General features: G+C 32.6%; 2 protein-coding genes across 3 annotated transcripts; one reads left to right on the top strand and one right to left on the bottom strand.

Annotated features, from left to right (window-relative positions):
* Positions 1-112: 112 nt before the first annotated feature.
* Positions 113-10,901, bottom strand: LOC132547105 (tubulin-specific chaperone cofactor E-like protein). The gene is made up of 9 exons (XM_060210860.1): positions 10,632-10,901; positions 8,897-9,088; positions 8,136-8,274; positions 7,265-7,346; positions 6,019-6,904; positions 5,415-5,473; positions 4,017-4,153; positions 3,571-3,733; positions 113-3,106 (listed from the first exon to the last, which is right to left on the bottom strand). Exons 1-9 carry the CDS (start codon positions 10,827-10,829, stop codon positions 2,923-2,925), a joined length of 2,040 nt encoding a protein of 679 aa, XP_060066843.1. The 5' UTR covers positions 10,830-10,901; the 3' UTR covers positions 113-2,922.
* A 328-nt stretch (positions 10,902-11,229) lies between these two features.
* On the top strand, positions 11,230-25,882 carry LOC132547083 (clathrin light chain B-like). Of its 2 annotated transcripts, XM_060210839.1 has the most exons (6): positions 11,230-11,375; positions 12,241-12,302; positions 13,968-14,012; positions 19,387-19,501; positions 20,302-20,413; positions 24,675-25,882. In XM_060210839.1, exons 1-6 carry the CDS (start codon positions 11,237-11,239, stop codon positions 24,844-24,846), a joined length of 645 nt encoding a protein of 214 aa, XP_060066822.1. In that variant the 5' UTR covers positions 11,230-11,236; the 3' UTR covers positions 24,847-25,882. The 2 variants fall into 2 exon arrangements, with proteins under 2 accessions (XP_060066822.1, XP_060066823.1); XM_060210840.1 differs by lacking the exon at positions 13,968-14,012.
* The last annotated feature ends 1,392 nt before the right edge of the window (positions 25,883-27,274 follow it).

The raw sequence follows: 27,274 nt of genomic DNA, 5'->3' as shown, positions 1-27,274 counted from the left end.
CTTCTCCATCAAACAGAGCTTGATGTATGCCATGAACACATCTGGTCAAATGTCTGACCTCAAGTGGCCGTCATAAAATGGTGATTAAAAAACAAAAACAAAAAAACACATATATAATTCTCGTCATTTATTCAAAGGAGATACAGCATTTTAATGATACAATCTCCACTTCATTTTCATTTATCACAATGCACTGTTATCACATCGCTAGTCTGCTCTGCCATGTAAACAAATGGCACCTGTTATGACATTTATAAAACCACTAACATGACGTCATCAATAAAACACCACACATTTGCCTGCACAGCAAAACAACATGCCTTATGAGATAAAAACCTGAAGATCAAATAGAATTGGAGGGCCATTATTTCTACTGAATAAGGGTTACCAAAATAGTACACAGCATCATTCATCCGTGACCATGTCATGTATAGTAAAGGTTGTAATATTAAAGTAATTCTATTTTTTTTTATTTTCAAAGTTGGGATTAAACATTGGAAAAACAACAGTCAATTTGTTACCTTCTGCATATCAAACATCCCTTTGATATAAATTTAAGATTTTGATGAAACAGAAAACACATCTTAATGAATATAGCATGACATGAGCATGAATGTACGATGTAAATTATATAAACAGAATCTTCAAACATCAATGTTATACAAGTATGGATTTAAAAGCTACTGACAACAACAGATATATAGAATATTACAGCATCTACATCTATGTTTAAGCAACATACAAGTTTGTTACATGGGACATGATTGGTTAATTTATACGAAATATTTTGGGTTTTTTTTTAGTTTTCAATGTTGGAAAACTGTCTTAACAAATCCACATCAAAACAGATGATTTAGTAAAAGAAATGAAACCAAAGACCTCACAACCTCGTAATCTGGTAAAAATCTTCGAGGCAGAATAACATTCTTTTAAGAGACAGATGCATACAATTTGACAAACAAAAGGAGATATGGAAATTATATATCACAGTTACAGTGTATATAAATTGTAATTGCACTTTAGTGTTGATATAATGGTGCAATGCATATAAACAGCAATTTTACCACTAAACTGTTCTGGAAAGGAAAACTCCATCAAAACATAAGAATGATGTTTCATGTAACCGGGAACAATAATATCACTAAGGGAGAGAACTCTACACAGGATTAATGTTTCATGTGATGGGGCACAATAATTATCACTAAGGGAGAGAACTCTACACAGGATTAATGTTTCATGTGATGGGGTACCATAAATATCACTAAGGGAGAGAACTCTAAACACATAATCAATGTTTCATCTGATCACAGAATAATGGTACAACAGTTCAGCCAGCATATATATCTCATCTAAAATTTCAAAGCACTTTGATTTCATATTCTGAAATTTTTATCTTAATAAAAAGAGAAAAAAATAATTTTGATATGAATTACCATGGTATGTAAAATGACTCAAGCACTAAATTTTCAAACGATTTTTAAATCTATGTTAATTACTTGTGAGGTGAGATAGTGTTAGGTTATATTTCTACTTAATTTCAATATACATCATCTTATATACAATTGTCATTTATTTGCACGGTAGAAATAAATCTCTGATTATCAATAAATACATTAGATTTACACATTTATGTGGGAATCACAAACAATATTAACAATAAGATATCACAACAAACAGATTTCCCTACAATAAAACACAGTCTTGAGGTCAGTAGTAAACCACTATGGCCTTGATATTTGACCAGGTTTTGGAAACTTATAACCTAAGTACGTTTGATTTTCATAATAGTACAAAGTAACTAAAAAAAATTAAATCGGAACATTTTCTCCATTTACTTCACTGGAATGATCCAAGTTCGTCCCTGTCTGTGCGTGATGAAAACAGTAAAATATATGCCATGAAGACTTCCAACTTGGAAAACTTATATCGGGTCACAAATGATTTTTATCACTCAGTGTAAGAGAATGAATTTAGACATAAAAATGTATCCCAAATTTCCAATCTCATCGGTACCAGCAATGTTACTTCACCTTTCATTCAATGGAAATATAAGATCTCATCATAAGTGGTTCCAAATGTTATTCAAACGTCTTGCTTACAGAAAAATCGACCAGATCTTTATACACATATGCCCAAAAAAAACCAGTTTGCCAGTTCTTTGCTGGAAACAGCTATTAAAAATATTTTACACTGATGTTTTACATTTACTATATAATCCTAATTTAATGTTGCACCATTCTGAAATGTGTTCTCAACTACGAAATCCTATAGAAATACATAGGAAAGTCACCCAACATGCATCTTTATACATATAACAAGCACTGTGTTTAAGGTAGCATACATCAGGTTAGCACTGTTACAGGGTAGTTTCTAAGATAAAACACAACCCAATTCTACCGGTGTGTAGGGGAGATAATCTGTACTTCAACTACTAAATAAAGTGAAAATTAAAATCCTTATATTTCAATATTACGAAATTTTCAATCTGTGGATTTTTAATTCTCACATTTTGAGTGTTAATAAAAGAAAAAGTAAGTCCCTTGAAAAATCCCCAGGAACACAGCAGTATGTTACATATAACAATGTCTCTACTCATCACAGATTTATCTGAAACAGTACGAATCATATCTATCCAACAATTAGCTGAAGGGAGCCAACACACACTACCACTGATTCTAATCAATGATGGTTGGGACTGCTCAGTACAGAACAATCAGCCAACACACACTACCACTTATTCTAATTCAATGACTCTAAATCAAGGGGTGGGCTTACTAAAAAACAAAAACCTCTTACTCAAAAATCCAAGTTAAGTTGGTAGAGGGGAGGAGCTTATAAAATATCATGAGTTCTACTTAACAGAAATAAATCCTTGTAGGCTTATAACAAATCATGGAGTCACTGCTGGATAGATGTGAAAATTTAAAATTTGCGAGGAGTCCATCTCTTACAGTCATCATCCACATCAACACTGACGTGGATTTCATCCCCGTCCAGAATATCATACCGGCTGATTTGCAGCAACTCTGACTGAAGCTCCTGAAACAGTACTTCCTCCCCATGTGGATGGTTTGGTCCACAGCCATAATGAAACATTTTAAAGCATCTGAAGAAAATATTGTAAAACAGAATCATTTTAATAAATTCAATACCACCATAGGGATTACATACCAATATTGATCTCCCAACTGTGTAAAACAACAATTTCACAATTTTAAAATGTTAAAAAAATGAACTTTCAATATTATTAACTTTGTCCTCCATACCAGCAACATGACTTTTCTTAATTCATTGTTTAAGTGGTTCATCACAAATGGAGATTTTCCTCAAACCTAGTATTTTGAAAAGCACACCCATATCTACCCCAGATACCACAAAAATGCAAGCAGATTTTGAGTGAAAATTTTTGAGGAATGCACATTTTGCCTAACCTTTCTGGTTTTTTGGGCAATAAGCACGAGTATATGTTTCACAGTCTCAGTGACTTTAGTACCAAGTTACACAGGCTTCACTGTCTAAAATGAATGTGAATAGAATGAAATGTTCACTATGTATGATATTGATACCCACCTTGTACCGAGGGTCTTTAACAGGAAACGCTGTAACTCTTTCACAAGCGCCTTGACCTTGAATGTTTTCTCACCCAATGACACTCCATTGAAGATGAAAGTCAACGTTGCTTCTTCTTTAAACCCACGGGAAATGTCTATATCGACAATAGGCTTCAATTTACCTATAAACGGAGAAGAAATGTAAAACAAATTTAACATAATAAATTTCTTCACATTATACTCCTTTGTCCTTCATTGTGCATTTTGGGAAGTATCGGGAGAACTAAAATGGTGGACTAGGAATAATATTGTTTGATTTCACACTTATAGTTTGTCATTACTATTCCACGAGATGTACCATAAGCTGATTGGGTAATTTTCCAAATTCTGTGTACAGATATCCTTGGTTCCTAGTTTATTTTCGGGCTGATGGGAAAAAACGTAGATATATTACAGTAAAGTTACCGTGTTTTGCTTCCAGCTCATAGTATCTCTCTGGTTGCTTTTCCTGATCCATGAAATATCGGATGTAGTATCTTTCTGCTTTCTCCCTCTCTGTAGGTGACACTTCACTACCATTCAAGATCTTAATATTTGGCAGACTGCAACAGATCAGAATATTTTTTTTACCCGTAAATGTATGCCTTGTACTAGATGATAAAAAAATACTGTAAAGATTGTTATTCTCAACAGGGTCCAGTTTTCAATATTTTTGAGGACGTTATTCTCAAGGTGATCTAATTTTCAAATTTGAAATCAAGGAATCAGCAATGCACCAAACTGTATAATAAATGTGAGGATTTCAATTTCCCTTTTGTGAATTTTTCATTTCTGGATGTCAACATCCTTGCATCCATAACCTATGATGTTGACAGCTGATTTAATATTCTAGGCCAATCATCATGATTTTCATGCAAGAAGTTATTAATTAATGGACAAACTCATAACACAGGATTTCGTAAGATGCAAGTTGATGAAAATTATTAGGCCATCTTCTGTCATCATTGTCATTGAGAAAAAGTCCATTTCTATGTGCAATATAAAGATGGATGTGTTTGCCTATTAGTTCCATTGTTGTATACCTTGTTCTCATTTAAGAATGTGACATTACTTTCTTGGATTGACCAAGGTTTACATGGCGGGTGTCGTCCATAAAGTAGAAGACACTTACTCTTCTGAGTTTGAATTATGATTATGTTGACATGTTGGTATTTTCTTGTTGTTTATTCACTTTTTTTTGGACATCGTTATTCTCAAAGGCGTTTTAATTATTACAAGTTTTGAGAATGGAGTTAAATGATAAAAAAAAGTTCATGGGTATAATGAAAATGAATTCTTCCTGCTGCAAGATTTTAATAAAACCCTGAAAATTTGAAACACTGACATAGACCTATACAAAAATGACAATGTTGTTCCTGACTTGGTATTGAAATAACAAGATTCTGGACAGGCATAACCAGGAGGTCAATTTACAGATTCTGACTCACAGAGTTAGGAGGTGGGCTTATAACAGGGCAATGAACAACTTTTGCACATGTATATAGAATCCTTATGAGCCAAATTGACTACAGGTGGGCTTATTATGAAGCATATGCTTTTTGCCAGATAAATATGTTAAATACATACTACAAGTATTCTGCTACATGTACTAGAATGTTTAAGACTTCAGCATGGCCCTCAAAGTCATTTACAAACACTGTTTTCTAAATCGATCACCATCTACACCACACAAAATTGAGGTATTTTCTCCAGCAGTTTGAAAAGTTCATGATGGTTTATGGGTAAATTATTTCAAAACAGATTTTTCAGACATTTTTTTAATGTATCACAGTTGGGAGGAAATTTTACAGATTGAAGAAGTACCTTGCAATCTTGAGCTTCCTTCGGTCATCTTCACCAACTTCTGCCAGCAGTTGAATATCCTGATTATATATGTAACAAGGATAAATTCAAAGTTCTAACATCTGTTAAGTGCAGTAAAACTTGTGTGTGTATATTTTAACTAAGATTGTACAGAAGACATACAAGTGCACCTTTTAATACTTAAGCATTAAATACAGCAAAGCAATGAATTTACTGCATCATACAGCTGTTTTGTCCTTTTACAATTTGCCAGTGATTTGCCAGGCCTAAATTTTGAAGCCTGGGAGATGACTGAGGAAAATCCAGAGTGATCAAAAGAAAAGTCAAAACCTAGATGGGGGGGTGCAGCAGCCCCATGATTAAATAAATTTGAATACTTTTTTCCATATATCAGATAATATTTAAACACCATTAAGTACATGTGTATATTCTGAGCCATGCCACTATTCTAACGAACAAATAAATCAAATTTATTACTTTTTAAAACCAAAAGCCAGAAGGCCAGTAATATTTACCAGTTATTTGATGGTGATGATTAGACAAAACATTGGTATATTTAAGGAATAATATGACAATCACATGAGGTTATACTGATAAAACAAACCTGAATCCTGAGAGACTCCAGGGCTGGAAACATGCTGAGAGCCTGCAGGTGTTCCCAGCTAGCAATACAAGTATCGCTGACACACAAACTTTTCAGTTTTCTGAAAGCTTGTCTGTCTTTGTCATTTCTAAGAGTTGAACTGCCATCACTGAGATCTTCTTTTGGTTCCAAATAAAACATGCTAGCAGCTTTGTTTTCATTGATGCAAAGACCACAATGGTTGTCTTTCCTCTCATCAATATTGATGTTATTGTCAGTACCATTTTCTATCCCCCTGTCATTTTCAGTACCATTTTCAGAACCATTTTCTGTAGTCTTATCATTGTCTGTGTCATTCTCTGTCCCCTTGTCATTCTCTGGAACATCTTCTGTCCCCTTGTCATTCTCTGGAACATCTTCTGTCCCCTTGTCATTCTCTGGAACATCTTCTGTCCCCTTGTCATTCTCTAGAACATCTTCTGTCCCCTTGTCATTCTCTGGAACATCTGTCCCCTTGTCATTCTCTGGAACATCTTCTGTCCCCTTGTCATTCTCTGAAACATTTTCTACATTCCTGCCCTCATCTGAGTGAATGTCCATATTATTATTCTGTTGAGCAATTTCTGATTTGACAACCTCTGCCTGTCCAATTTCTGAGAGTGCCCCTGTGATAATCAGGTCTACAATGTCTTTGACCTGCTGATCAGGACTTTTGTTACCATTTTCATCTTTTTCCACATCTTTTTCCGGCAGGGTGTCTTTGTTGACTGCATCCTGATTATTTGTTTCCATAGAAACATGATCCTGGTCATCAAGAAGTTTGTAAACCACATCCTCTAGAGGATTTCCTGATAATATTAGTGTATCTAGCTCTGGCAGATATCGAAGCTTCCAGACTTCCTCCCAGCTGGAAATAATGATACAAAATTTTTTTATCAAAACGTAATTGACAACAAGAACTACATGTATTTTCTCATTGATTTTTATTTTTTTTTAATCTTTCATACTTTTCCCCTGTGTTTTGAACAAATTTGATAGCCAACTTTGAATTCCGTAAGAAGTTGAACAGAATTATGCATAGTAACTACTTCTATTTTTTCATATTTTTCAGCTTTATAGTTCTAAAGAAGAAGTAATTTCAGCAACAATTGCATCTCATCAAAATGTTTGTGTATCTACATCAACATTCAGATTCAATATACCTGGCACTTCATTCAAGTGTTATTGTAAGGGCAGATAATCAAGTAGATTCTGAGAAACCACTCACCTCTGAATTTCGTTATAGTTCATCTTTAGGTATTTCACTTTTTCCAATACTTTCAGGTTGGAGGAAGAGAGCTTTGTATACCCTACAATAATTGATACCTTTGTTTTATAATTTACAGCACAATGATCATTTCTGAAATAAACAACATCATTTTCTTGTGTCATACTGTCTATTTTTTTTTGTCCAAATCTTTCCAGAAATATGCCAGTGGAAGAGAACACATTACCGCTGAGAACAAAAAATCAGTTCATCTGTTGCTGGGAAATGAAACAGAATTTGTGTTAATTCTACTGAACAGACAATGCGGTGGCACAAGTCTGTTTATTATCACATGATTATTATCTGGTGTGCAGAATAATGCTAAGTATGTCACAATAAATTCCTAGATATAATGTCAGACCTTCAGCAAGTGTCTTTTGAAACTTTATAATGGTCAAAACTTTATCAAAATGAACAAACATCATATTGGTGCTGTGATAATGGAGCTTTGACTTCGTTAATTTGATTTTAATCTAATCTATCTACCATATCTACAGATAGGAGGTTCCTCTTTACAGTAAGGAAAAGATTTACTTACCTAGTTGAGAATTGATTTACCAACCATTTTTACAGACCTGTAGTTCCTTTAGATTCAATAGAAAACTGACCTACCTACCATTTTTACAGGCCTAAAGTTCATATAGGTCTTTTTTCAGGGTTAGTTCATCTAGATTCAATAGAAAACTGACCTACCTACATTTTTTATAGGCCTGAAGTTCAGTTAGGTCTTTTTTCAGGGTTAGTTCATCTAGATTCAATAGAAAACTGACCTACCTACTATTTTTTACTGACCTGTAAGTCCTTTTGATTTGTGAGAAATTAATTTACCTACCATTTTTACAGATGTGCAGTTCCTTTAAACTTGGTAGGTAATTTGCCATTGTCATCACTTCATCCCAAGAAACATTAGTTTCATTAAGAACCAAACTCTCTACCATGGTAAATGGGGTCTCCCAAGTCTGTAAGCAATTCTGGAAAGAAAAGGTATTTGTGTTTCAATGTATGGCATGGTCATATTACCAGACTTCTTATAAAACAGCTTCACTGAACTGCTATAAACATGTGTTGACTTAATTGTGCCTTACACTTGTTATGTCAATGTTTTAATCGAGAGACTTTTCAACTGAGGTCATATTTTCTGTTTATACATGCAGATACTTTTCCTTTTGGTTATAAAGAATTGACAAATGCATTCTTGAATCCGTGACTGTAAAGGAATTATTAGTAGAGTAGTGAAAATATTATGATCTTCAAAAGGAAAACAAATGTTTTTTTTTTCTATGTAAAAACATACATTTACAGGTAAAACTATATCTTTTACATAAGATATGATTAAAAAAACTACAATCTACATTACTGGGGTATTGACACATTTAACATAATAAGATCTAGCATGAGGAAGAAAAATATCACGATTATCAAGGTATATTTCTTGTTGATAATTAGCTTCTTTGTAAACTTCTACAGAAATTGTATAAAAAATTCTAATATCTAATTAGGTTGTATTAAACTGAGTAAATTCTTGCGTGATACTGTACAATGTACATACCATCCAAATAAAAAGTAAACGGTGAAATATATTACAGAATTTACCTTTTTGTTAACAAGTTGATTTCGGCTCAAATTTACAAATTTCAGGAATGGTAAATGTGACATAATGTTGAGAACTTCACTCCAATCGTCCAGCAGATTTCCAGAAAGGTCAAGTTCATTGACATTGGGACAGAGAGACCTTAGGCCAGTGCTAGGGATACCAGCCATAGACACGTATCGATCACATAGCACCTGCAGATGAAGTCAACCATGACCATATGTACATTGTCTATACAGACCCTAATCCTAAGAAGATTTCATAACCACTCCTCATCTCCCCCCTCCCCCTTTGTATTTGCAATTCTGAATGGTTTTCGTACAATTATAGTTGATTAATAATTACTATGGCTTCAACATTTACATTTACATAAATAGCTATTTCCTGGCAGGTGCTTTATAGACTATTTGTTACTGTCGTAAGTTTGTAATAAATATTTATAAGGCCTCATCACTGTAAAGAATTCATAAACTTACAACTTTTGGCAAAAATTTCCACAAACATTTCTAGAAAACAATCTCCTTCGATGTCATGACTTTTTTATTATCATTTTTTTTATTACTGGTAACTATCAGTACATGTTTATGACCACAATATTAATTACAATTTTTTATATAGATGTGGCAAGCCCAACATAAAATGTTTGCGATTTATTGCTCTGTGAATAGCCACAGCTATTTTGCAGCAGGGTCTCCTTAAAGTAGCTTGCCATGGGGGCTTCCTCACTGAACATACACGGCGGCCATTATAGGTCTGTCACCCAGAGCATTAAGTGTAAAGTGTCTTGTAATAGGACATGGCAATGCAGACATGTCTTTATCTCAGATTTTTTGGTCTGCTTTTTTTAATCTTATTTCACTTAATCTAAACAGTTTTAATTTTATACTTTAGTCTTGACTATATTCTATCAGAAATAATTAGAAAAAACCTGTTCCTGCTTGGTAAAAAACTAAGACTTAACATCCACTTTATCGTAAAGACAACTTCTTTATCGGTAAAATAAGTATGTGGCTATGCAAGTATTAAAGGTGAAGAATGTTGAACCTTAGTATTACTGATTTACATAACAAGTGTGAATAGTTCATGATACTATATCACATATCTTACTTATGTCACCTGATTTTATTCAGCCTTGATTTTGATGAAAAATAAGTTCACAAGACTTCTTTCTTTTAGAATTATCTGACAAGTAATTAAAATTAAAAAATTAGATTCATTCTAATTATAATCACAAGCTGTAAAGGAAAGAAAAGTGATAAGTGACATAGAAGAAATAAACTCAGATCAATTTATTTCTATCAGTTTTAATTTCATAACCACAATCTGTATTTATATGTGAGTCACTAACTCCACATTGTCAAATTATCTTGCATGAGTCACTAACTACTTTTGATAACATGTAGAATTTCTAGAAGCCTGTCATGAAGTGGAAAGAGATGTGCCACCTACAAATCACTATGTATGTCGTGTTTCAAATAAAAAATAGTGAGAAAGATAACAATTTAAATAAAATTTTTTTTTTTCAAAACGAAATGATATTATGGATTAATACCTGTTATCTGCTAGACTTCTCAGCTTAAATACAATGCTGCAATGTAATGGAGTCCTTTTATTTTTAGCCCGTTTGTTATTGACAATTTACTATTTTCAGCAGTGTAAACCCATTATAACAATCAGCAGCTGATTAGCTGTCTTCTATATTTAAGACAAAAATCTTAAATTTCGTTGACCACATACCACGTTTCTCAAGTAGGCCAGCTCTGCATCTGACCCGTTTGTCTTTGGTTTCCCGTGATAGACAATGTCAACCATAAAACCACCTGAGTTGCAGGAGTCGATTTCTGGTGTGCAATATTTTTCCTTCAATGCATCTGTAAAGGATTTTTGTCTAGGCAGACGTCGTCTGCTTTGTCGTTTTCTTTCAGCTTCCATCATCAAGCCTGACACCTAGATATAATACCACTTTGGCGCGATTGGACTGAAAGGTATTTACGAATCATAGATATTTTTAGACTAAAGTTCAAAAAGTCTCTCTTCCCCTTCTCTGTCGTGTTGTTGTTCTTTATTGCGATAATCTCAAAACTATTTTTCATATAAAAGTTCTATATTTATGGCCAGAAAAAACGTTTGTTGTGGATAAATTATATGAAAATTTAATATTTCCTATCTTTTGATAAATGCATATAATTTTACAGGTGTCACTAATTCACAATCGAATTATTTTAAAATTTCGTACAAGACTATCACCATATTATTAGTTCATGATAAAATCGTCCAATCACATTAGTTTATTATATTTAGGCCCCTCACTTTGCCGGAAGTAATCGATACGTAAAATCAAGATGGCAGACGTAGATTTCTTGAACTCCGAACAAACCGAAGAAGACCCCGCCGCTGCCTTTTTGGCCAGGGAGCAGACAGAATTAGCGGGGTTGGAAGATGATAACTTTGGCGTCGATTCATCAGCACCACAACAACAAAGTAATTCGTTATATATCGTTTCAAATCATCCCATTCCCTACCATTTTCTGCCGGTATCCGCCCACATTTTCTCATTTTAACTCTGCCAGGTAGAAAATACCCCAAGATAATTGAATATGAACTCCTTTCTCATCAGCTCAATTAATATGCCATAGTAAAATAATCACACTTTAGAAACATCAGTATAGTAACACCTGTACGGAGAGAGACCTATATAATCCAGATGCAAGCACGGTCCTATAGCAATCCAATACCAACAGATTTGATAAATAGGTATTTTGATGGTTTGTATAAAAAACTTTCTTTCTAAAGCGAACACTAAAACAATAAAAAAAAACAGTATTCAATTACCCTTGATTTAGATGCGAAACTGCAGCTTTCTAACTCTGCAACAGTACTCATTTTCACTTTATCTGTAGCCATTTCTCTCTTCGGGGAAAAGATGGACTCGTTTGATATGGTTTCATATTGTCATTGGAGATAACTATATTATATATTATAATTTCAAATATATAAAGTATTGTGTACGCTCGGGGGACTGAAAGCTTACAACTGTCACTGCAGATGTATATTTGACGGTCCGCTAGTTGGGTCTTGATCGTTTAGGTAAGGTCGGTTTTCAGAAGTGATTTTCAGTGTATTTCAGTAATTTTCCACACAAAATTGGTTCAGTATTTGGAATTGAGAGTAATCGGTATTAGGAAGATTTTCATAACTATAATAAAGAGGATGTCATTCTGTACATCGCCATTTTGTTTGGTTTCAAGATTTGGTCGGTTTTGAGAAGGATTGGTTTGAGGAAGTTGCACTGTACATGTGTATGAAATAAATTTGATGTGATTAACAATATTGATGTTTTTTACAGATGATGGATTTGATCCATTTAGTGGTGGGGCTCAAGAAGACCAAGGCTTAACAGGAAATCAGGTGTGTTTTAAAGCAGTATTCAGTTCAGGTCACACAAAAAAGTTCAAAATTTAATTCACAGAAATTATGACAAAGTTATAGGTTTTGTACCTTTATTGAGGAATTTGAGATGCTTTTGAATTTACTTTTTAACCTACTAAATGGTCAGTTTATGAAAAAGATATATAGAAATCATGCTCTGACATTCTTGAATTAGAGATTTATGAGCACAAGGCTTACTTCTCTGTTGGAGGCTGCATCAGCATCAACATAAAAATGTGGTGTTTGGATTAATTCATCAGAATGTAGAATTACAACATCAAATAATTGGATTAGAAATATATATATTAAGATTGATGTTAAACTCAAAATAAGGACATCAACTTAGTTTAAGATTGGTCAAATTCTGGATGCAAAGCATGAACTTAGAACAATTCAGATCTGACAAGAACTTAAAATAAAAGTTGACATGATATTTTGTAAACACCTTCATGGAACAATTTACACATTCAACATTCTTTTGCTCATTCTGCCAGATTTACAGAATATTTGTATAAAATAGATTTCCCATTTTGAAAAATTCATTATGAAAATCTTGCTGAATTGCAATTTTTCAACATTGAATAGAAAATGCTAAGAATGACAGACACACTGTCTTATTTGTAAATCTATTACATCAAGGTTATATGCATGTGTTGATCTCACAAAGGCTTTAGTATAAAGAGCATGTCAATGTGACATATTTCTATGAAAATGCTAGCTATTGCTGTACAGTGGATATTGTTCATATGATATATTGTTTATATATTATATATATTGTTGATGTATAGTCTCAGTGATGTATTAAACTGTTTTTTTGTACAGAATTGATCGCTTTCCTGTAATTGTGATCATGGCTTGATATGCGATGTTGTAAATTTTTCAGAATATTGTTTTTTTTTATGTGGAGTTTAAAATTGATACCATAAATTGATTAAAAACAATATTTTATGTGAAGCAAATTTATATTTGATAACAAAGGCATTTCGTTAGTTGTCATTTATCAAACAAATTGTTTGATTCATCTGCTGTTCATCCCTCCCTCCTTTTCTGTGAAAAAATTCTATATAAAAAACCATAGCAAAGTGGGAAGAAGTTCATTACTAGTTTCTATTTTGGATGTTGAGATTCATGATAATTGTGTAATAGTTCTTTCTTTCAAAAACCAGAAATTTTCTAGAGACTCATTTTCTTGGTTTTTCAACATATTCCTATTTAGCATAGAGTTAATTTTGGGGATAAATTTAGCTCAATAAATATGCTTTTACTAGTTTTAACAGTTGAACACAGCGTTCAATCACAACACTAACTGTGAACAGGTCGTGGACATATGTATGTGTTAATTACCAGTATATTCAAATAAAAATCGTTAACCCCAATGAAAAGTTCACTGTCAAAGTAAAGACTGAAGAGATCTTTTAAGTGATGAATGTTGAATGTTCCCTGTATTTTGAGATTTAGGTCTGTGCAGGTAAAATTAATGATAAATATCTTACTGGGTAACGGTAGAAAAGTTATCCCTGTATTTCTGTGCTCTCTCTAATTTTTTTTCTGTACTAATTAACTTTTAATTATATGCATTATTGAGGAATTATTTTAATTGTCTGCAAATATTTATCTCCAAAAAACAACTTTCTCTTCAATTAGGAATTTGAAACCACTAATCAACAACAGGATTCTGAAGAAAATTTGGTAGGCCAGGTTTTATGGTTTTTATGTTATGTTAGAGAGAAAATTACACATGCATGATTGTATAAAATCTCTTTCCCACTGCTGTAGAAAGTTGTTCAAATGTGGATTCCCTCCCTTTCTTATAAGTATACTTTGTTATCTTCAATAACTTACCTGACCTCTTCTTTCTAGATTTAAGAAAAATAATCCAAGTGCTTGGACATTGGTAATTAAATTGGGCTATTTTCTGAAGGCTTTTTGAAGCCATATATTGGCACCATTTCCAATTGAATTCTTTCATCTTATATCAAAATTCTCAAAACAAATGGTTTACCCCAACTGCTCAATTTTCTTTCAATTATAGGATAAAAAGGCAGTTTCCCAAATGAATGCAAAAAAGCACTGTTAAATACTCTCAAGATACAGTAGATTATGAACAGCTATTTATAGTTGGTCTGATATTTTAGGATGTTTTTTTTTAAAGTAGAAATAACTTGGTAATTCAAGAAGGAATCCATATTTGTTATGTAGATTCTTTAGTCTTAAATCCCTTTCGATCTTTGATCATTCTTATTCTTCATTCACTTTTAACCTGAGAAGACTTCATGAAATTAAGAAAAGAAATTCTAAAAAAAGCCTGGTAAAACAATGAGTATCTTGATTATACATAAAGTGTGTAAGTAGTAATCTTATCAAGTTTATCCAAAAACATGTGTAAACTGTCAATTTGCTTACTGCTCCAGTGTTCTGATCAACACATTTACATTCTGGTCATAAAGAATTTTAAAGATATATTAGATAGCTACCAAAAGCTTTATGTATAAAATGAATTATTTGCTTTTTAAAGATTTTATCTATAAAGATAGATTTTCTGTTGCTTATTATATAATCATTAAAAAAAAAAACTTTTAACCCAATATCAGTTATGAAATCTTTAAGATTAGGACTGCTTGATTATCTCCCTTTGTTTGGTGGTTGGTCATGATGGTGATGGGTTAGACAATTCCACACTTCTTAAAGCATGCTTATATATAAAATTAGCTGTTGCACTGTGTGGATTTTCTGCATGTCATCAAACTTCTATACAGTATATTGTACATATAGATGTCTTCAGAATACAGACATTCTTTTGATTTACAGTGTATTAAGATACAACCTACAACAGAACACAAGATTGATGAGTAATTAAAATGTGTTTACATTGTTTGTCATCCAATAAGCCCAGAGGACCAGCATACAAAGTTTCCCTCACATTATAAAATATTTGGGCTTATTACAGGATAATAAATAAGCACTGATGTGCAATTCTTTTTATCAGCAATATACATGGGTATGCTTATTGCCAGGTATGGGCTTTATATATATATTCTGATAGCTACAGTAAGTAAAGATTACTGTGTCTGTCTAGCAATAAGCCCATGGACCATCCCGTTACTTCTAACAGAAAGTTCTGATGGGCTTATAACAGGACAGTTAATCTAATGAACAGTAATACCATTTGTAGTAAGTAAAAAATGGGTGGACTTATTACCAGCCAACCCATGAACAATTTTGTACGACAATATCCAACTAATTTTAAAATCTGCAAAATGTCACTTGAATCCTTTACTGTTAAATCTAGGTCATTGAAACCGTGGCTTTAGTTAGTCCAAAATTCTAATAAGAAATAAAACAGAAAGTTCAGAGGCATAGTATGTAATATTTTTATGTTCCATTTTGTGTTCTGGTTAATCTGATTTTGGATAAACCAAAGGATACCTAATCCAAAACAATTATCGCTGTATTAACAAGAGGTACTAGATTGAATCTTATACAAACACTTATCATGCCTCTTTCTTTTTGGATGTGTATGTATGGACATAAGTAGTAGTATTTATCAGAATGGTAAGCAACATATATATATTGTAAGTTCTGATAATTGCTTTGATGTACTTCGTCCCAGAAACAGGAAAAAATCTAGGGTGGCAGTTAGCTAGGTCACACAGTGCCTGTCAAAAGTCTCTCTCCAAACTGAACCTCTAACATTCTTGGAGTAGTCAGAATATTCTGAGGGATTAGACAGGATTTACCAGGGACCATCAAATATAAATGGGAATGATTTTCACTGAAGAATTTTCATTTTTGAATATTGTCAACATAGATGAAGTTAATTAGACAGAAATTTGATTATTCTTGCTGTTTAATCAATTATATGGATGATAGATTCAGTTCTGTAGCACAGTCACTACAACTGATCATACAAACCCAATACACTGTGTTCCCAAATTAACATCTATTTTAATTTTATTGCACAAGCAATGAATTGAGGCTGAAAGAATTTCTCATCTTATTTGGGATTGGAAAGAATTTATGTACTTCAGAAGTATATCCATGAAATTACAAGTTGTGTTTTTTTTAAGTCTTTGATTAGATGATGATGTTGTTGCAGAGTCCAAGTCATATTCCCTGGTAACAATATCAACAGTGTTGTATGCAATGTTGGATTTTAGGTTTTGACCTTTAAAAGGAGCTTTGACATTTCAGATGATGGGGGGTGAAGGAGGGGGTCTTGTTGACTTTGGAGTTTCCCCTCCCCTCGTTGATGCCATGGAGCAAAATGTGAGAAATTTGAAATTTCCCTGCACCTCCCCTGAGTACAGCACTCTTGTAAATAATGCTTATGGTCTGCTTAAATATTTTATACAGAAGAAAAAATTGTCTAACTTTGGTTTCAGTCAGCCATGCTTAAAAATGTAAAGAAAACACATCTGCTTGTCTGACCTTCCTGGTACACGGCATCTACTACTCACAAATGTTTGGTGTGCCTGGTCATTCTGTTACGCCTATGTTTATTGATTACTGCAGATTTTCTCACAGCATTTTCCTTTTGATTGTCTTAAAATGAAAGCTGATGTTAAATTGACATTATAAGTCATGTTCAGTAAAATTTACAGACCAACTTGCAGGTTCTCGTCACAAAAAATGTTAACTATACTAAAACTATCATGTCTTATACTGTATTTTTGAAAAATTGTTGTTGAAGCATTTGAATATCAAGAAATTCAAGATAAAAACTCCCCAAAGAGAGGGGAAAGAAGATATTTCAGAGGTCAATCACATGACTTCTGTCATTGCTATGTCTGTGTTTGTCCTTTTAAACTGTAGCAGTATCTAGTACACCGAAATTAAATCTTGACTCAGTGAATATTGACACAATATTACATTAATTCTGATTGATTTAATTTATATGCCTTTTGATGCTTTACTTTATCAATAAATAACAAGTTAAGAAATCATTGTTAAATTTCTAAAAAATAGATAAAAATTTGCCAGAATTTATTCGGGTCAACTAAATATTTTTGAGAAGACATCAACAAAAGCATTGTGTATAAAAAACATTGATATTGTACATATGTTTTATTAAATTGGGACTATTTTACAAACACATTTGTCTGTGTGTGTCATTATCAGCGTAACAGATCAAGAGATGAAGGCAAGCACTCTAAGGTACAATAGAAATACCGTACTTGTGCTTTCTTGCAGAGTTGTAAATCCCCATTCTGATCCCCTTGTGTATTTTCAGTCCTGTGTTGTCTTGTGTATGTAAGTCGAACAGTGAATTAATTGACATTAAGTTAAATGAGTTGAATTTTACATAGATTCGCAGAAACGCTAATTTCTTTATTAGCGCAGGGTTGTTTAAAAATAACAACATTTTTAATCATCTCAGACATCAATATTTAGATGTGATTTTCTGTAATCTTAGAGATTTGAAGAAGAAATTTAAATGTTTTACATACAAATAGTTTGAGTCCAAAAAGATAGATGAAGAACCATGCAGTGTACTTGATTTTTCTTCACTTTAGTCCTTCCGTTTGGTTCCAGTTATTTAGGCCCGTAACATCACTGTTGAGTCCTAGATCAGGGAGAGACGGAACAACTATATGCAGTTTAATTCATTGTTTGACTATACTATACATGTATTTAATTTCATTGAAAAGTGTAATTCACGAGTGTGCTTTTGTAGGATAATCGACAGGCTCCTAAACTGACATATGTATAAGTTTTGTTGTCCGTGAAGGGTTGATGATGGTGCCTGGGATTATCAGTGATAAGTTATAATACTTCTTTAACGTGTCAGAAAACTTAGCATCACTGATTTATTCACCGTTTTGTTTGAGAGGAATGTTCACCAAGTAGCTATCACTTGTACATATTCATCATTGTGTGTTAAAACTCTTACAAATGTCCTCCCTTGTCCAGCGAAATGTTTTCATTTTACTTCATCAGGGCTCTCAATCTGCCAGATTTGGGGCCGATATTTGGGCCCCATTCCCAATGCAAAATAGTATCTTTTTTTCCCAATTTAGACCCCAAGTTTTCCCAATTCTAAGGAAAACACCATTATTTTTCCCAATCCAAAGGGCCCGGGGCCCCAGTCCCAAAATGGGGTGTGAGAGCCCTGTTCATATATAACAAATTATTAAGAAAGATAGATAAAGAAAAGAAAAACAAGAAAATGGAAACAAGGACTTGGAAATTTATTTTTACATTTCGCCGAGACACACGTATTTGTTATTTTTCCTTTAGTTTGACCATTATCTGTGTACCTATAGCAGAAAGCCTGAAGAAAATTGAATTGTGACAAGAACAGGAATTAATTAAGCATCTACAAAGAAAGAAACAGCTTGCAATGTTTATTGGTGCTTTAAAATTGAAATGGAAACATTATTAAACACAGGCACAAAGTCAGACTTTATATGAGAAGTTTAAGAAATATTTGCCTGGGTCATAATCATATGTCATTCTTTTAATGCCATACACTACTAATACCTGAATTTTAGGACAAAAGAGTTCCTCAAGGAAAAATAAGTTAAATATAATTATTGCTATAGAAGTAACTCATAGTTACTTACTTAATTGATGGTAATTCATTAACATTATAAAGGTATGATTGAATAATGAAATGATTGAGATCTTGGTAAATAACATATTTGATAAGGTCAATTAATGATTTAACTTGTTATCGAAATGTCATGATTGATTTTCATTGAAAATTAATTTCAACATTCTGATTAAGGAATAAACGAAACAAAAAAACATATAAAAATTGTATTTAAACAAAGGGAGATAACACTTTTTAAGGTAGTATAAAGATACATTTTAATGTAAGTTGATTTATATGAGCCATAATTATACAAATTTTATTGAGAAAATTCTCTTTGCTGATAGAGGAATGTATGGAAAATTTTGTGTATATGATCAGCATTTCATCAGAGAATTGTTATAATATACATTAATGTCAATTTAACTTTAAATTTTAAGCAGCATTTCACTGTCATTTTGTTATTAGTAAAAAAAATGATTAACTAGGAGAGTAAGATCAGGTGTTTATACTTGTGTGATTTCTTTCCAGACTAATGGACCCTCGGACATGTATAGTATCATAGCCCAGCAAGATCGCGAGAGGTCGGAGCCAGAAAAAATCAGAATCTGGCGTGAGGAACAGGTCCTGAAACTGGAGGCTAAAGGTCAGAATCTTTCCCTTTCTCAGTCAGGAGGTATATGATAATCAGTTTGTATGTCTGTAACACAAAGCTTCTGTATAAAATACATCATTTTCCTGACCATATTTACATGCTGTTCATACACAACACAGTATCACACACGATTAGGTTTTACACTAAGTAGTTATGGGTCAAGGTTAGAGGTCAAAAATTACACTGAATCACCTTTGATGCTACAGTATCTCAAAGCACTCAGGTTTTATAATAAGTGGTTATAGGTCAAGGTTAATGGTCAAAAGTTAAACTGAATATCTTTTGACATAAAAAGTTTTTGTACTAGATTTCTCATTAACCTATCATCAGGTTAAAAATAAAGAGATGAGGGATTAGGGATTGTATCTATGTGAACACCTGTTTACTGTGATATTTCTGTGATGTTTATGTATAGAGAGGCAAGGATAGCTCCTTAAGTCTCAGGTGAAAATCCAAGGTGTGTTGTGTGATCCCTTATCATGGTCAGTTTTTCCGGCAGCTGATCATGAGATCATGGTCTTTGCTGTCTAGGTTGAGTTCTGATCTGGACTGGAAAGCATGAGCAGGACATTCTAGCAAACAACAAAGCAATTATGTGTAGCAGAGGTCCACTCTTACCTGTGGAAGATTGAAAAATGAAATCTTAAAAAAAAACATTGAAATGTTCATAAACAATTTGTGAGAGTTAAGAATTTAATAAATAGAATATATTTATGCAGGTTATATGAAGCAAAGTAAGTGAGAATCCATTTTGAAATTGTTGTAATTTTATCAAGTTTTAATTACATCAGATAAGGAAGAGGAGAAAAAGCAGCAAGAAATGAGAGAAGGAGCGAAGAAGGAGCTGGATGATTGGTACAAACATAACCAGGAACAGCTGGAGAAAACGAAGGAAAATAATCGGTAGGTACAATGGTAATGTGGTGATGTGTCTCGTGCTACGGGGGCATGGCTCGTGCAGCAGAGACATGTCTTGTGCTACAGTGATTTTTTTCATGCTATGAAGACATGTCTTGTGCTACAGTGATGTGTTTCATGCTATGAAGACATGTCTTGCGCTACAGCAACATGGGTCAGGTGCTATGGCGATATGTCTTGTGATTCAATGACATGTCTTGTCCTACAGAGACAATGTTCAAAAAAAATATTAATTATGTTCTATTTTCTTCAGTGAAGTGTATGAAAAGCTTGGAAGGTCTGATGCATCATGGAGCGTTAATTCTTCAAAGCATCAAAGTATCAAAGTATATATATCAGCTTAGAAAAAGTAAATAGCTGACAATTGAATGAAACAGGTGACACTGATATTGCTTTATATAGCGGTGGTTTTGGTTTGAATTATGTCAATAAATAGATGTAGACAATAGAATACACTTGTTTTGTTCATTTGAAGATGAGAAAAAGATATTTATGGAAAAAATATATTAATATATTTATTGAAAAATCAGCCAAAATCTGGTGAAAAGCTTTTTCACATATTTAGATTATTTCTCTTCATATCTACAGTCCTACAATAAGCTCACACCAAAATTTACGATCACCCCCGGGCTTATTGGAGGATAAATGTGATTTGTGTTGTTAATTGTAAGGTAGTTAGACTGAGTTGATATTTATATCTATCCCCGACAAGCCGAGGAAACATGTGAGTATGACGTACAAAGGTAGCGAGTAGTACTCGGACCAGATGTTTAATATTGTATCCACTATATTGTCACTGTTAACCCGGAACTCATACTCAAAACAACCTAGTCCTTGGTTATGCCAGAAAATTGTACAAATTATTAGTATTGGAAAATAACTTAGTCGCTCGTAAAACTGAAAAAAAATTGATTTGCAATAGTGTATCTGGTAATACTGAAAAGTTCTATGTACATTAACTTACTTTTCTCTGTTGATTAATTTGATTCAAAATGGCTCAGTCAGTGTCATCACTAGAAAAGCCGACAGTAACTAAGGCACTGATAATTGTATCAACATGGTCTACTGGCTTTAAATACCAGAAATTTTCACTTCTGATTTAGTCGCAGACAATACTGGAAATTCTGAATGACTAGTAGCTGAAAGTATACAAAAGTTGTGTAAATTCAAAGGTGAAGTTGCAGGAGTCATCAGATATTCAGCAGATAATGATCTGTTATTTTCTCTGGTACAACCCTGTTTCATGCCAGCATCGTGCTGATCACACATGAAAAGTACTCTGGGAAAACTGGTGATAATGTTTCCTCGTTACCATGGAATATTAATTACAACAGTCAGCTAGTTACTCATTTATATTACAGAAATGTTGTATATGTTACCATTGCTTACCTTTGGCAATGAAAAACTGAAATAAAAGTCATTGGTGGTACAATCAAGGAAATGGTTGTTGGAAAAATTGAAGTCATATAATGGGAAAATGTTCAGTACCTGAAAAGGAAGAAGCCACTCAAGTTGATGTTGTTTATAGTAGAGTAACTTTTCCCATCAGGGGTTTAAAGATGTTTTTAAGAATAGAAAGTGCATGTACTAAATGAAATTTGATAAGATATTTTGATGAATCTCTATTTTCTTTTGACATAATTTGATAAAAAACAAAATTTGAATTTAATTAAGAATCTACTTAACGGTTGAGATTTGTGAAAATATTTGATTAAGTAGAATCGATGGCTAATCCAGGGATGATGGTGACTGTAAGCAATACTGTATTGAGCCAATGGAAAATTTTAAGTAAAAGTTAAGAAAATATTATGAAAGAAGATTTCCACAAGTGTCTTTCTTAAAGCATAATTTTGTTGAAATCATGTCACAATTGGCTCAAACGTAGTTAGCTGAGAAAAATGTAGGACTGTTAAAGAAAATTAGAAACAAGATATTATCTACTACTCAACCTGCCACAGATTATAAAAGAATGTTTCAAAATGTACATGCTCAAAATTTTATTTTTGTCAAAATAGTTGAATGTGAGTTTTGATATTTTGTTTTTGAAATAGAGTGATCCCCCTTGTTTTTTCAACTCAGTTTTAACCTATTTTGCCCTTGTAACACTTGTAATTTTTTGTTACAAGATTCACCAGGAGGTAATGTTTTATAGCACAAAATCAGTTTATTTTCCAAATTTTTGTTATACCTGGTTGCTGCCTTCAATCCTGATATTTTTCTTTTCCCTTGAAAAACTACTTAGCTTTTTCTGAAAAAGACAACTATATAGTGAAGCTTTGAAAGGGTTCTCACAAACTTTCAGATATTTAAATTATGTCACTTGTGGAGATTCTGTGCAACACTGAGTAAAGAACGATATATATCAGATGGGATACTTCATTAGTTTGACAAATTAAATTTCTTGAATTACTTTACTTTCATTAAGACATATTTTGCTAAGATATTTGAAAAGAAAAAAAATTGATATTAAGTTGCAGAAAATTTTTGTGAACCCGAATCTTTTATAAATTTCTATGGAAATATGTAAGCCGTTCTCCTTTAAGCTTTTGGCTGCAGGTTCCAAAGCAAATGGTGAAAGGATTATTGCTGAGATACAGGGTAGTCAGATTTGTTCATTCTTTTTCTCTAGCTATAGAACCAGCAGAATTGGAAAAAAGGATAAGATAGTAATTATATGTAGATAAAATTTGAAATTTTACAATAAAACCTGACAAGATTCCTGGGGGCAAAATTTATCTAACCAACTCAACCGCAGAACTCATTGTGGTTATACATCGTAATATCTGAAGTGGAAAAAAACGTTATTATGAGAAAATTTGAAATATTAAAAAGAGATAGTACAGATGATTACCAAAAATAAACTGTTTTTAAGAACTTTTTCAGAAGAAACCAGATTACCAAAATGAGTTTTTTTTAAAGAACTTTTTGATTAGACACAGGATTATCAAAAATAAACTTTTTGATAAAAACCAGAATTGATTAGAAATATCAAGCATGGGCTTATCACAGATTTACATTTAGTTTGCATGTTTGAGGGTTGTTTGTTGTATATATGTGTTTAAAATCTATGGTTTCGGGATCTCATACCATGTAAACAAATGCCAGAGACATTGAGGTATATCTATATATTCAGATATCATTTTGATGGTAATGGTGTGTTGGCTCCTGGTAACTTCCGCTGTGTAAAAGGGTAGCCATTGTATTGTTAGTATGTATGATACAGCTAGAGTAGACCTTTTGTTGTGTAAATACAATGTTTATTTACTTGAACCTTTTAATTAAAATTGCATAAATGGTTTGAGTTCCACAAATGATAAATTTTTTGAAAGTGGAATTTTAAAATTTTGAATAGTTTTATACAGCATGGTTGTTCAATTTAATTGTATACAAAAATTGTCAGCTTTGAGTTATTTTTTCTCTGTCAAGTTTGTGTTTTATTCTTATAAATCATTCATATACATTTTCAAATATACAAGTATTTAATGCCTGTTTATTACAAGCAAAAACAGGAAATTCCACAACATATAAGTTTGTATCACATTGCATTCATACCGCTGTAAGTGCAATAGAAAATGAGATTAATAACCACGTCATTCTTTAAGAAATCCAACGTTGACAATATTTTTTACCATGTTGTACATGTATTTGTATCGAGGGACATTTTCCTAGTTATCAAAGTGCTAATGATATATTTAGGTTTTATCCAATATTGCTGTATATTGGTTATTGCATAAGAAATATTCTGAAATTAACTCAAGCTTATGCAGTGCTTCCGTTTAGAGAAAATATGCTTTCAATGAATACCAGAGCTTTGTTACAATCATTTTGTGAAAGAGTTTGACTTATGTTGGAATTTCTGGAATTAAGAAGAAAAAAAAACAGAAAAAGTACATCTTTTACATTTTCTCATTTTTTTAGTAGTTATAAACTAAAAATGTTTGAATACAGTAGAATTCATACATGTATGATATTTAGTTTGCTTTCACAGGTTTCGATATCAATCACAAAATATCTAACCAGCTTATGTTCCAGTTCTCTGTCAAATAAGCTTCAGTTGTAAATAGACGATGAAACTATAAGATAGGGAAAAAATATTTTCAAATACATTAAGAATGAAAGTTTAGCACTATATTGGATTGGGTGTATATTTTTGCCAAAACTATTTACTGGTTTGTGGTAATCAGCTGCTGGAAAAATTAATTGATTTTGTCGTGGGTGTTAATGGGTGTTTTTGTTTGTTCAATAGGGCTGCTGAGGAAGCCTTCGTGAAGGACCGCGATGAGACACAACCAGGAGGAGAGTGGGAAAAAATATGCAGACTCTGCGAATTTAATCCCAAAAATTCGAAAAACACAAAAGATGTATCAAGATTAAGGGGAATTTTGCTACAATTGAAACAAACACCACTTGTTCGTTAATCATCAAGTTACTTTCGGGGAATAACAGTAAACTTTGAACAACAAAAATATGTACATGTTGAGTAAACGTTTGGTGATCTTGGGTACAAAGAAAACAATATAATTACTAAATGTGTTTAACAGTACCTAAACTATTCGTAACCAATACCAAAAGAAAGGAGTACACAGTATGTAGCTTATTACTTTATTTCTTCATTCATACATTGTGTTGTATCGAAATGTGAAGGATTTAAGATGTTGATAAAGGATATATGTGAGATAGTTGTACACTTAGATCATGAGCCGACATTGTGTTTTAGATTTAATATGCACTTGGTGTTGTGTGTTAGGATACTACTAGGTACAGAAACAATTCAAGAGAAGAAAATTCGAACTACAAGTATTTTATCTGCAGTTTTAAGTATGATGTGGTAGACCTGAACTGTGTGTCAGTATTGATGAGTTACGCTACAACATATTTGTGATAGTATGACTAATAAAAGATTATTTCTCTCAAAATATCTGACTGATAGGGAAGATTTTCACAATGATTTCATGTTTTTAATAAATGAACATTCATGGTCGTTCAAAGAATAAGCTTCATATTACAATTCGTAGAAAATTTTAAAATTACCCGTCATTCTTCAGTGTGTGATTCTTTTGGAGAGAGACTGTATATAATATGTAAAGTAGTGTACACCCTTAAGTCACCACACAATTATTCTGTAACTTTCAGCTTTATTAACAGTTATGATCAATTTAAAATAAACATTCCACTTAAGCATTGTTGGGGAGAAAAAAGGAATAACTGATTGAAATGTCTATGAAGAAACTTGCAAGGTCTGTAATAAAAATATAGCATTTTAGAGCGTAAAATTTAGGGGCTCCTGTAGGTAATTTTATAATCTGATAAAACTGTTGTGAGATACATGTGAAGTAAGTTATTGGAGACGTCATTTCATTTCACACTTGTAAGAATAAGGTTTGTAAATTATATTAATGTTCATATACATGTGAAATATAGGATTCCATTAACTGTAATTAAATATGTGATGGAAAAAAATCTTGTGTTCTTATTGATTGATGCCTGTTTAATCACAATGGTTGACAGATGGCCATCTTGGATTTTGACAAATAAGGCTACTTCTCAAGAAGTATAGGACAGATCTTCCTTAAAATTCATATTGAGATTCTTCTTCGCTAGAAATTATGCCTGTTCATTTCTCAGACTTGTCAGAAAGGTGAAGTTGTCAACAGGTAGCCATCTTGGAAATTATTAGATAAATTTTGTTATTGATACTGCTATTTCTTGAAAAGAACTTAATTTACCTTTCTCAAATTTCATTTGAAGCCTCTCCATAGTTCCTAAGTAAGCCTGTTAAATAATTAAAGTAGAGTAAGTCAGAAGAAGGACCTTGGTATCCTGCAGCATACGATAAACGATGGTTTGATATCAATTTGGAAGTGTCTGTACCATGTCGGTAAAAAAAAATTAAATTTGAATTTGGTTTGAAAATATTATATGCAAGACAAACAAGAGAAGGATCTTTCCAGTACTTTCTAAGAAATACTAGAGTTCTGAAGAAATAGTCCTAGTAATGTAAGTAATTATGTTACTGGCTACAACCGAAGATATACAGACTCTAGTCATGGATCCTAGACCCTATTGTCTGTAAACATTTCAAATATTGCTTTAACATTTCTTGGTGGAAAAATGGGAATAAATTTCAAATATTGAAATGTTAAATTGCATGTGGTGGCCATCTTGAATATTGGATCGTATACAACAATGATCCATACTGGTCATGTAAAATGAGTTGGAGATCCCTTCAGCAGTTTTGAGAAATAGCAGTCACTTAAAATGTCAGAATCCAAAATGGCTGCTGGTGACATCTTGAATAGGACTCTCGTTTAAATTCAAATTTTATGAAACAAGAGCAAAATATGAACAAAAGTAATATGTAAATGGAGAACCCTTGAAAAAGTGCAAGGAGAATTGAACCAGGTGTTCCAGAAAGTAAGCATCTTCTGCTTCATCAATGACACCCACTTTGTAAATCTAGGTGAAGTAAGTAATTATGAATTCCCAAATAAGAACAAGATAAACAAAAGAACTAACCAGCATACTAATGAGCATCAAACATGCCCAACTATATATTGCACATAAAATAATGCCCATTGAGATCATTATGACGACCATAAGACCTATGACCTTCATCAACCTACATTTCTTAAAACCTTTGTTGTTTATAATATCAGCTGTCAACATCTTGCACAAAAAAATGAAAATATGGCATTGACTGGATATGTATTTAAATATGATGGGTTGGGGAAACATGCTTTATGCTATCTAGAAATGGAAAATTCACATTGAAATCTAAACCATCATGCTTACCACACAGCTTAGTGGAAAACTATGCCTGTTGGTTTTTTTTATTGGAAAAGATTG

This window comes from Ylistrum balloti, unplaced genomic scaffold (assembly GCF_031769215.1).
Source record: "Ylistrum balloti isolate Yb309-2 unplaced genomic scaffold, AGI_CSIRO_Ybal_v1 Utg369934, whole genome shotgun sequence".
NCBI lineage: Eukaryota > Metazoa > Mollusca > Bivalvia > Pectinida > Pectinidae > Ylistrum > Ylistrum balloti.
This window is presented reverse-complemented; position numbering and strand designations above follow the sequence as displayed.